At 28.8% G+C, this 13,332-nt stretch overlaps 1 protein-coding gene across 1 annotated transcript; it reads left to right on the forward strand.

Moving 5' to 3' along the window:
* Window positions 1-8,743: 8,743 nt before the first annotated feature.
* Window positions 8,744-11,626, forward strand: LOC108779362 (fibrous sheath-interacting protein 2). Its single transcript, XM_018546761.1, has 5 exons — window positions 8,744-8,881; window positions 10,249-10,728; window positions 10,883-11,284; window positions 11,423-11,526; window positions 11,613-11,626. The coding sequence occupies exons 1-5, from the start codon at window positions 8,859-8,861 to the stop codon at window positions 11,624-11,626; spliced, it is 1,023 nt and encodes a 340-aa protein (XP_018402263.1). The 5' UTR covers window positions 8,744-8,858.
* Window positions 11,627-13,332: the final 1,706 nt, after the last annotated feature.

Genomic DNA, 13,332 nt, shown 5'->3' on the forward strand with positions numbered 1-13,332 from the left:
GATATCAATTACTATTTTCAAAAGTAGAGATTTCAAGCTTTTGAATACCTTTTTACAAATTTTTTTATAATCATTTTTGATAAAGTTACATTCTTTTGAAATTGATCTATTTTTGGGGAACAGGATAAGTGATGTTTTAATTTTGCTGTTACGTGTATATATGTAGGATATATATACACACTGTATATTCCATAATGTATGAAAAATGTGAGATTATTTGATTTCCTAGCAATTTATATATAAAGTCACAAGGAATTTAAAGATATTTGGAATAATAAAATATAAAATGCAAATGGAAGAATAAGTCAAAAATATAAAATAAATTTTTATATTATTGTTGATTTTTCCAAAATAATCAATTTTAAATTATAATAATTAAAATATGTTTCCCTTTGTATTCGCTATTCTTTATTTAAAATTGTTACTTTATTCGAATATTGAAATAAATCATCACGAAATAATAATAAAAAAACTTGTAAAATTTATTAAATAAAAAAAATTTTGTTCTATAATTTTGATTAACTTTATTTCTCATTATACATTAAAATTTATTACTGTTAAAATTCAATATTTTAAAATGTCTATTCTCTCTCTCTCTCTCTCTCTCACTTTCTCTTCAAAGAATCACGAAAAAATTATCAAGAATTCTGGATTATGTCAAATTTTCAAAAAAAAGATAAAAGAAAAGAAATCAAACCTTGTCTGCTAATTTTTTCACTCCATGTTTGTTAATAATCACATCCAGTCCTGTTTTTTTTGCTATACTTTCTTCCACTGAACGTGGAATCGTAGGAAAGGAAGATGCAGCCATAACGTTAAATTATATTAAACCTTTAGTTGTTCAAGTATTGATTACGACTATTTCGACCGTAATTACCTTTTACAGTTGTGATAGAAAATAAACATAACATAATAACAAAGGTTCTTGGTCATATAAAGAAATTCTTCGTTCGCGATAAATACTTTTATATGCAGAATAATTAGAGGAATCATATTATGTAAAAAAATTATATAATTCTATTTAAAAAGTGGAGGTGATCTTCATATTTTTTTTGACGCCTTCACCTAATAAAAAGACAACTTGACGAAAATACGTTCCCCTTTCGTATGGAACATTTTTTCGTATCATCTAAAATAAGCGAAATATTTAATGATGTTTGATTTAACTTTCCAGCAGGCGCGCCTATTTTCTTCGTACATGCGCGCTGGTTTTATGGAGATAAAATCTATTTTTTTTTTATCTTGGCTTCCCAAGGTATTCCTTCAGTGTCTTTTGGGCCGTCGATTTGTTTAGGTTGCGTTCTGTTAGCGTACATTGTTTACGCAGAATCGATTTTAAAGGCATTTTTCCAGGAAAATGTTCCTATGGAAGATACACAGAAATCGCTCAATGTAGGTAAAAAACGAAGAAGGTACAAGTTGTGCAAAAATACAACCACTCTCAAATGCAACAAATGTTTTCATTTTATTTGCAAAAAACATTTGATAACTATTCGTCATAATTATAATACGACTAAAAGCACATAAAATTTTCTTTATTATTCTATTTTTCTAATATAACATTTATGTTTTTAAATAAATAATCAGTAACCATTTAAATATCATAAACGTTCATCGCATAATGTTTATTTGACAATGTTATACTTCAACCTTTTGAATTTTCAGTTTTATTCTACGAGATTCTCTGTACATTGAAGCGCTCGCTCCTGTTATGAAAGGTCGCGCGCCCGCTGGAAGATTCTACTATCCTGTATAATTATACTTTTTATTGTTTTGTGTTTCAATTTTAAAATAAATTAAACATGTTAACATGTACATACATGCATATGGCAAAAAGGAAGAAACAAAAATTTTAGAAAATAAAAATATACAATTTAATAAAAAATGAAAAAAGTAAATTGCTTTTGAATTAAAAAGAATAAAACTTTATGTAGTTTTTTTCAAAATTGTAATATCTTTTTAAACGTGTATATATTATTAATAGTAGTAAATAATATAATTACGTCGTATTAAAAAAAAGGATTATCAAAAATTAAACCTGTACGTTATCAAAAGAAATAATAATTTTAGATACTTTTAATTTAGATAATGTTGTATTACGGAAATGTTTTATATTTATAAAAAGACAAAATATTTTGTTGTTAGATTACACTTTAATTAATACAATACATGAAAATAGGCAAACTTTGATAAGGATAATCTATTTTTTACATTTGTTATGATGTAATAAGCAGAAGTAACATTAAAATTTCTTAATATGCATAATGCAGTGCTTAATATAGAATTAACTTTTTATAAATATTAGAATTTAAAATTTTGTAAATTACGTATCTAATTATTATGTTTATAATTAGTAATAATATTCCCAGGCAGCTTCCAAAAATAAGACATAAAATGTCTGAAAGACGCATGAAAGACATCTTTTTTTAAGATATTTAAAAGAAATCTTTCCTAAATGACGTCTAAAAGACATTTCAATTTTGGACTTTGTTGTTTGGAACTATTCTAATATATATAACTAATAATAATATAATTATAAAAGTATATTATTAATTATAATTGTACATTTAATCATAAACATAATATTATATTAGTTATGTATGTTACAAATACTCTTGTTTGTACATTACAAATATTTTTGTTTATATCAGAATGTTAAAAGAATCTTTTCTTTGAAAAAAAAATTAATCTTAATCGAAAGAGATACAAAATCAAAATCGATCGCGTTAGCATTTTTTTCATTATTTTGAAAGTGTTTATGACATAAATGAATAAAATATGAAAATACGTATTACTCGAAATATGATGTGTGACAATAAAATTGTTCTAATAATACTCAGTGTCGATCTTGCACAACACATGCTTCTTCAATTGCTCATGGTGTACTTGTTGATAGTCCCAGAGAAAGTTGTCAATCACACATATGTAATCCAAACCTGGCAAATTTAATTCAGGTATTTGATTTAAGAAATTACTCTGCTTCAACATGTCCATCAATGTCTGATGCATATATCTTATTATCATGAGTGAACAACAACGTATCTCTAATTCTTCTCTGCTCCCATGTATCAAGACTCTATCTACAAAAAAAAACACAACGTGTTTTACTATATATAATAAATATGCGATAAATCCTCCACATAAAAATTAAAATTGGTGAGAAAAGTGTATCCCTTAATAAAAAGTATCTCTTACACATAAATGTTTATATAAAATATCGTAATTAATACAGTAAAAGAAATATAATATAATAAATAGAATGAATACGATAATATAACATTTATAAAATTAAAATAAAAATAATATTACATATAGAGTAAAACTGATAATCTGAATAAATCTTTTTTTATATATATAAAGAAGAAGAGCGATAGAAGCAGATAAAAAAGATAATATATTTATTTCACGGTGAACAATTACTTTTATATATTCTGTAATATATAATAATTCAAACTAAATACTAATGAGAATAAGCCATTTGCGGTCAAGCTGGATCTTGAATGCTTCTAATATAATTTTCGTGTGAATTTATATACTACGTATGTAGATCCCTAAATGCGTGCCGAAATTTTTTCAAACTTACAACGCAAACTAATAAACTACCGCAGTATTGTCACGAGTTAAATTGACTAACAATTTTTATGCTTATTGCATCTTGGATCTTAATAATATGTTGAATGACATATTAAAATCTATAAATGATATATTAAAAATCTGTAAATAATTTAATTACATTACGAAAAATATTATTATTATTGGTATTAAATACCTCGGCCGGGAGTCGAACTCGGATCGCTTGCTTTACGTGCAAGTGTCCTAATCAATTAGACTACTAACCCGGTCATTCTAGTCAAGATTATACATGATCCCCAAAGAAAATTGTCGTCAGCAATTTTTTGATGTAGTTGTCTGTCCCACATACCTAGTGACTTAAAATCATAATATTCACACAAAAAATCCTTATGCGTTTTCCGCCATCTTGAAATTAATCGGTGAAATAGTTTTCGGCGAATATCTGTCTCGTTTTCCACTTTTTGAAAAAAATCATAACAGGAAAGTTGTAGCAAATTAAATTTCCTACATTTCTAATGTAAGGGTATTAAAAAAAAAATATTTTTTTGGCCCAATAAGCGCGCGGAACACCAGCGGTGAAAGATTAAAGCGCAGCTAGTTTTTCGTATTTTTTTATCCTAATAACCTATCTTGCAAAATAAGTGGTGTATTTACATAGGAAAATTATTTCTAATGTTATTAAATTTGTCTGACATATTGGGTTCGTCATTTTGAATTTTGAGGAAATAACATCTGATTCAGAATCAGCGACCCCGAAAACCCCCGAGTACTGATTTTCACGAGCATTGCTCAATTTTTCCAAATATTGTCCGCCACTTTTGAATCCGCCATTTTGAATTTCGAAAAACTGACATCGGATTCGTAATCAGCTACCTCGAAAACCCCCAAATTGCAACTTTTAAGCAAATCCAAGCACTTTTTGGAAAACTCATCCGCCATATTGGATCCGCCATTTTGAATTTTTGAAATATGATTCCAGATTCGTAACCAGACCCCAAAAACTCACGAGTAACAAGTTTTAACAAAATCCATATGATGGGAAAACTCAAATTGACAGAGATATTCGCCAAAAACGATTTCATCGCTTAATTTCAAGATGGCGGAAAACGCATAAGGATTTTTTGTGTGAATATTGTGATTTTAAGTCACTATAGGTATGTGGGACATACAACTACATCAAAAAATTGCTGACGACAATTTTCTTTGGGGGAATTTCTAGAATGACCGGGCTATACTGAGGCCTTAGTAATATTCTTAGCCATAATCGTATAAGTAGGAAATCAACTTCTATTTTCAAGCGACGTAAACAATTTTTGTTTGATAATAATTCAAATTATCGCAATATATATATATATATATATGTGTGTGTTTTTTAGGCATTATATCTATTTAAAGAATATATAATTTTTATATATTTATTACAATATTCACACAAAGAATGAAATAACGTAAAAAAGACTTTAATGAAAAACAGAGAATATATTATTGATAAAAAATGATAAATGTCTTACTTTTTTTTTTGAGTTTGTTCAAGAAATTCTTACTATAAACAAGAACATTGAAATGATTGAAAACATGAAGAACACGATAATCAGCAAATATCGTAGAATATTTTTTTTTTTTTATTTCAATATAAAGTTCATGTTTCAAGTCAAAATAGGCCCATACATCAGTTACTAATGTCCAAGCTTTAGTATATAAATAAACTGAAAAGAAGTTTGTGGAAAGCTCATTATCAATATTATGAAATTATAATTAAATAAATTTGCGTTGATCTCTTTATGATTAAATATTTGTTCAAATATATCTATTAAATATCTCTACTTAAAATATTGTACGTTCGAAATTCAAAGAGGCAAAGGATTATCACCGTGTCGTGACCTATTATTAACGCAAGGTTCGTGAACCTTGCCGTTCACTTCATCAGGGTGAAAAGCGCACTGATACTAAGCTACTCCTCCGGAACATTTGGTGCATCCAGAAGCATTCAGAGCACTCACAATTCCATCTAACAATAATTAACATCGGATGTGATTTCTTGGCTATAGTGGAGCTCACTATGATAAAGTATCTCTTGATCCTTTTTTAATTTTATTTTTATTTATGTTCGCATATTGTCTCTGAAGAAGGCCCAAAAATGAGCCGAAACATGTAAGCTTATCTTTTATAATAAAGAATATTTATTATACATTAGCAATTGCGTAAAGTTATCTGCGCCTGACTCCTAGTGCCCTTTTTCTCTGAGTTTATATTTAATTTCGTTATTACATAACTATATACATATAGACGGCAGCAATTCATAAAATTTTTTATATTTTAATAGTTATGCACCCCAGAAAAATGGACTTTGGTGGCTCGGGATAAGAGACTTGTAGTGTCTTTCAATTTTTGAACATGGCCGGAGACACTGCCGCGTCTCCTGATTCTGGAGACACAACACGGCGATAAGCCGTAACCCCTTTGGCACCTCCGAAGAATATGAAGAAAATGCTTGTGAAAACCTCAAAAGTATTATATATTCTAATTGCTAATGTTATATTGTTATTTCAAAGATCTCTATAATATCGTATTTTCATCATATTAATCGATAATAAATACCTGATCTTTCGTCGTATGTTGCCATGTCGTAATATGATGGGAATGTATTGTGAATTGTGATCATCAACTGAATGGCATCATGTTTACACGATTTAATACAATTTGCAAAAGTACCTGTAATAAAACGAAATCTTATCATGTTTATTAATTAGTTAAATATAGGAGATTTATCAATTAAAGTGTATATTTTTCCAATATAAATTATTCAAGACCTATTCCTTATTTTCAGTTATCTTCCTGGCAAAAATAAAAGTTGGAGAGTTATTAAATCAAATAAGAGAAAAAACAGAAGCGTAAACGAATCCAGCAAACACCAAATAATAATTATATAATTGTTATTTCTCATGTTATAATTTCTCATTCAACAATATAACTGTAATATAATAAATGTGTTGAGTAGAAAATTAACAATTTAATAACTAACAATTATATAGATAACTGTTACTTTGTTGGAAAGTCTCTAGAAAGTGAAATTTAGAACAACGAAATGTAAAAAATCGTTTATATTTCTTTGTCCCAATTTTCACTATCTAGAAGTTTTATTTACATTCGACTTATACACTCTAATTTTTATTTTCACCAAGATAATTGAGAATAATATAGGAGAAATACACTATGATATTGCAAGTCACAAGTTAAATAATAACTTTTCTTCTTTTCTTCTGTAATGTCTTCTTTTTAACAATAAAGAGCTTTAGTTAATTTGTGCGGTGCCAGCGAAAAACTTAAAAAATTATTTAAACATATTAAACGAGGAGTACTCGGGTCGACACCTGCATATTTCTTCGGAACTATTGTAGTACTGTCGGAAAAAGTCGAAAAGTCGGCCAGTACTGACTGTTTGGAGACACTTTACTCTTGACGTGCGGTGCCAGCGCGCGGATCGAAAAATTGTTTAAACATATTAAAAAGGTAAGTAGTCACTAAAACCGATCAGGAACTGTAGTACTCTTCGAGTACTGTGAGATTCCGTCATAAAAATCGGCTTTTTCAAATCTTGCGGTGCCACGCGAAGTTAGCACCGCATATTTTCATTTTAAAAAATTTTTTGCCTAAATCAACAGTACTATTGATGAAACTTATCAGGAACTCTAGAACTATTGCGGGTGCAAGCATACTGTTATTAAAATTTCCGATTTTTAAAGTTGAGGTGCTAACTTCACAGAAACCATGTCTCGCCACAAGGCGCCGCGCCGGGTCGGACTGTGAGGGTAGTTTAATAAGTAACTTTTTTAAATTCGACTTTTTGTCTTTAATTGTCATTTTCACTCCTTTTCATGATCACAACGTTGCTTATACTCAAGTTCGTCATAATTGGTACGTTTCTAGATTTGTTGATATAAGGGTGCAGCCACAATAGATAGAATAAGGAATTAGAAATAAGGAATAAGAAATTTCAGCCTATCAGAAATTATGTATAACAATATATCCGATTTCTGATAGGTTATTCCTTCTATTATACCTTAAAGACGCTATTATTACCTACACCGTGCTGTTATGACTTACTAAATCGCGCCTGCGACCAAGATTACATGCATCCGTTTTTTATCGTTACATGCATCTGTTGATTGACTATAGTATAGAAAGGTCCGAGACCCTCTCTGTCCAGCAGCCAATTAACACGTTTGAAAAATTTGTTGTAGGAATGCATGTAATCTTGACCTGCCCCTGTGAAGTTTACCGCGCAACCCGTCATATTGCGTAATATCGCTAATCATGTATATTTGCAACACTATACATACGTATGTCAAATAAACAAAAATGCTACAAATTTGTGTATGTAAAAATATAAAAAATATATATATGAAATTTTGTCATAAGATAATTTATAGTTATACCATTATAGCTGTTCAGCAAAATGTATCCAACTTCTTGCAGAATTATTAGTCTTCGGCATATATGTGGAATGATAGTGTTGTCATCACCTTGAAAAATGCGTATCATTTCGGCTTTATTTAATGTTGTATAAAATTTAGGATCCCACATTGGTTTTCCATCCTATCGCAAAAAGATTAATTACATATTAGATCTAATTAAAAATAAAAAATTACAGGCGCATTTATAGAAATAAAACCAATGTATGTATAACAAGACAATAGAAACAGGGTGTTTACCACAAACTACCATTTACATTGTGTAAGAAATTTACTTGAAATCATATAGACATATAGTACTAGACTGCGCATTGGAGGAATAAGAGTAGTCCACATATACAAAAGAATGCATTCATTAGGGCGATTAGGGCCTTCACGTTCTCTCTCATTTACGTTCTCTCGCAGTATAGCCGTATATATATTCTAAAAGAGGGGATCAAAAGAGGGAAATTAGGAATTGAGAAGATAATGATGTAACAGTTAAACAGTATTGAGAGATCGCTCGAAAACTAGAACTATATGAAACTATATTAAACTTTAGAACTGAGAACTATATGAAACTTGCAATATGCGGACTATCTGAAAATAGTATACAAGAGTAATGGTACGGAACACATTGTATCTTTTTAATAGTTTGCTTTATCAAACAAGTGAAGGAAAAAACGATAGAATTTACATGCGCGTATTCTATTAAAATATCAATAATTTTGTGCACTATTATAAATTTAAATATGCTATGAGAAAACAGAACTAATACGTTCTAAATTAACGACGTAAATAGTTTACTTCATACCTCATAAATCATCGCGCATTATGATTAGAATTAAAAGAATTACGTAAGTACTGTATTTTTATATATATATATAATGTATATATGTATTTAACCTATGTAAAATATTTTAATATGTTATACTACAAATTAGAAATAAATTAAAGAAAATTTTGTATTTATATTCTATATTTAGGATAGAATGGGGCTATTCCATCAGTTCCAACTTTAAAATATGAAAATTTACAATAGCACACAATATCTCTTTCCAGTGATGTGCTTATAAGAGCAAAAGCACAACCTATATATAATCCTGATTTAAATCATCAGAGAGAGAGAGAGAGAGAGAGAATATGTGCTGTTCAGAAAATATAAATATTATCTTTAGAAATGGATGAAAAAGCCTCGCTCTACCCTATTTTATATATTCTATACTTATATATATATATTCTATATATTGTTATTTGTGTGTATGTGTATACTATTGTGTGTGTAAATTTTTTAATATTAATAGATTAATATCTATTAATATCTAAACTTTGAAAATCAACTTTAGACTAAATTTTTAATACGTGAAATTAAAAATATTAACATTACGTGATTGACTCATCTCTCGTTTCGAGTTTATTTGCAGATGACAATATAAATAAATGTATTAAACTTTTCAAATTGAAATATTATTCATTAATTAATAATTCCTACTTTCATATATTTATAAATTATGTAGGATATGTAAATTATAATATATTTACATACAGCAATGAAAAAACGTTATGGTTGCCATTATCGGAAATAATGGTAATTTTCGTCCATCAATACATTTGGATATGTTAACTATAAAGATGGACATTCTAATAGTCATAACTGTTAAGATATAGATATGGCCAGTGTTCTCCGTTATCTAGATAAAATTATCCAGAGATAATCATCTAGATGAAGAAATGACTTGATTTTATCTTTATCTAGATTATTAAGAATATAGACTATCTTTATCTTATCGTAGATTTAAAAAAATGTTATCTTTTTCAATTTATCTAAGATTGTAAAAGAGTATAGTAAGAAATTTCTATGTAAACAATCAACCTCCAGTAGTAGTAGTGATGAGGATTTCTTTCGTAATAGAAACAAAAAAATTAAGATTAGTTCAACACCAGTTATTCAAAGCAACATTGAAGTACTTTCATATTTAGAGAATAAATCAAAAGAATTAGATATCTGAATTTATATTCACACATTAAACAAATTTTTTAAATATAATACGTCATTGTACTATATAATTTTTATAATCAACAATTATATTGATGGGTGACTTTTAGTCATGGCAACTGTAGCCGTTTTCTCCGTGAATATATATAATTTATAAATATAATATAAAAAATAAAATATAAATATATAAAAGATAACCGATTTATAAGTTAAGAATTATTGGAACAGCGATTTAGAACGGCTCGCTGAGACCGTTCCCAAACCGAAAGGCGCTGTGCCAAAGTTTGGTCTACCAGCGTGGAAGATGATGCCGTTGGAGCATAAAATACCCATGATACCTGGACCGAAGGGCGCTTACAGCTTCACGCGACAAAAAGTGGGAAAGAAATTATGGGGACCGAAATTGGAGTTTGATCTGAGCGATCCTTACTGCCATGAAACAAAATTCCTTTACGAACCTCTGCATGACGAGCATTTGTTCAAGTTTTTTTCCAGACCGATTAATCAGAAATGTCTACAGGAAGCCGATCTAATCACAGATGACTTGGATGTAAAGTGTTCGCTGCATGATTACAATGAGTACAGAAAGTATCTGAGGCAGGTGCACGCTGATCGTATTAAGAGAAAACTAAAGAGAAGAAACCGTTTTTTCGTTGAGAGAAGAGCCCTACGCTTTGCTGAAGATCAGGCGCGTAAGGAAGCAGAAAAGTAATTCGCAATTGTTACATGGAGAAGAAAATATCGTTTTTAATTAAAAAAATTTCTTCTAACCAAGAAAGAGAAATATTTCATTATTCTAAATACTTTTTTGTTTCGCAATATCCTTTTTTTAAATATATTTTAAATAATATAGAATATATAGAATTTATTACATTTTAGCATATACAGCCAAGAAGAGGATTTGGCTTATAAATATAATGAAAGAAAGAGAGAAGTTGGCCACCGAGAGACAGCATCTTGTGCAGCTACGACTACTACAAGAGGAACTAAGAATTCGAAAGCTAGAGGAGCGAGCGTACAGAACAACGCGAAGATTGAAATTGTTAAAGCTCGTTAGGCGAGAAGAACGAAGACTAATAAATATTAAGTGTGATGAGCGGATTGAGCAGATTCGTCAAAAATGCAAAATTGCGGCAGAGATCACTCGACGTAAAGTGATTGATACGTTGGTGGATTGGAAGAAGAAGGACAAGGTACGAAAGAAAGGCAGACAGAAGCGACTAATGAATATTACACAACAAAAGCAGAAAGACATGGAAGAAAGGTATATATACGTACATTATTCAATATATTTAGATAGAAAACAAAATATATCATGCGATTTTTGACAAATAAAGAATGATTTAGTTTAGTAACTCTTATAAACACGAGTAATCTTAAAATCTGTATTGGCGAATTTCAGATGGATAAAAAAGCGGCAGTTCCAAGAAAAGAATATTGCGAAACAAAAAATGTTATTACAACGTATAGACGCTCGTCGTCAAAAATTTATAAAAGATTATAACAACAAGATAAATAAAGAAACCGCAAAAATGAAAAGTAATGTTATAAAAAAAAAATTGAGGAAATTATATTAACGTTTTCAATTAAAGAGTTCTTAACTTAGGAATTGTGCAATCATTATTGTTTAAATTAATTGAAGGATTTAATTGTATTAAATATAATGTAATTTTGTGTGCGCAGAACTTTTGGACAATGCGAAGTTATTCACAAACTGTTACATGAAGAGACATTTACCAGATGGAAGGAAACTTATTTGCTGCAAGAAATATTTAAAAAATAATATGGTATAAATACATTAAAAAACTTAAAATGTTAAAATACTTTAAACAGAAAAAGAAACGCATTTTATATTAAATGTTGTTTTTATTATATTATACGGAAAAATGAATTGAATTGTAACTCATAAAATTCAACGAATCTTCCGTCAAAATTCACGAAACAAAAAGTACAAAAATTTATATTCTTAATTTACGTTATACATTTTCATACTTTGAACTTTAATAAAAATTATCATTTCTGATAATAGATAGGTATAAATGAGTAAATGCATGAATATACCGCAACAATTGAAGTAGACACAAGACAAGTGATAACAATAAAATAAAATAGACCGATCGTTAGCAGAGTTATTGATAGAAAACGAAGTTAGAAAATGTCAGCCGATGAAAATTGTGTTAACAAAAATAGAAGCAATCAGTGTTACGCTATTAACAAAATTAATGTTAGAAGATAAATGTTACATCGTAAAGAACAATAAGATTAAAAAATTTTAATGTTAAATTACATTAATAATATATTGGATATATGGTATATTGGAACAATAGGTGAAATATAGCACGTCACATAAAACTAAATAATTATTCTCACGTCAATTGCCCTTTTAATAGCAGCGCACAGTGCCATGTATCCAGTTAATCCATTAACTTTCCATTCCTTCATATTCTCTTGAGTCCAAAGTGCAAAATTCAATGTATTCAATACGAACAGCCAATCCGCCGCTCTCTTGTCATTCTTGTCAGGATGAAATTCGGATGACAATCGCACGTAATTAAATGCAATTGCGTTGAAATTTTTATTATCATAATTGTGAGATATATAAGTTATCACCTAAACAAATTGATTGAGATCTCATTTATAATGTACTTTGTTCTATAATTGCAAAAATAAAACGGAAACTAAATTTACACAAAATTAGATAACTTATACCGAAATATTAATAACAACATTTACACAAAATTATGTAATTTTATACCGAAATATTTACAATCAAATTTTCAAAGAATGAAAAAAGAAAAACCTCTGCCACTAATTGTGTCAGTTCTTTCATATTGATGAACACGTCCTGCGAGTTGATAACAACATATTGCATCGTATCAATGTTTTGTTGATTCTGTGACTGCATAATGTTGCGTTTATGTTTTGCTGTTATTTCAAACTATAACTGTGATTACCTCAATTGTGAATACTTCGACAAGTCTCACGATCGCGGTCACCTCGACAAGCCTCACGACGAAATTTCAACGTAACTAAAAATAAACATGACATGAAAATACAAATTTTCGACAATCTACTATTTGTGTTATTTCAAATCGAGATCAATACTATCATTTAATCTTGTTCCTTTAACTATATAATACTATTATATACAGAATACTAACATTTTTTAAAAGATACGAGAAATTTATGTGAATCCAGTAATACGTACCGCAAAATTTTAAGTTTGTCCCTATTAGTGTGGCCTGTATTGGACTGAGAACATTGAAATAAGTATAATTGAAATGTACATTGAAATAAATATAATTAAAATAA

This window comes from Cyphomyrmex costatus, unplaced genomic scaffold, assembly GCF_001594065.2.
Source record: "Cyphomyrmex costatus isolate MS0001 unplaced genomic scaffold, Ccosl1.0 scaffold59, whole genome shotgun sequence".
NCBI classification, from domain to species: Eukaryota; Metazoa; Arthropoda; class Insecta; order Hymenoptera; family Formicidae; genus Cyphomyrmex; species Cyphomyrmex costatus.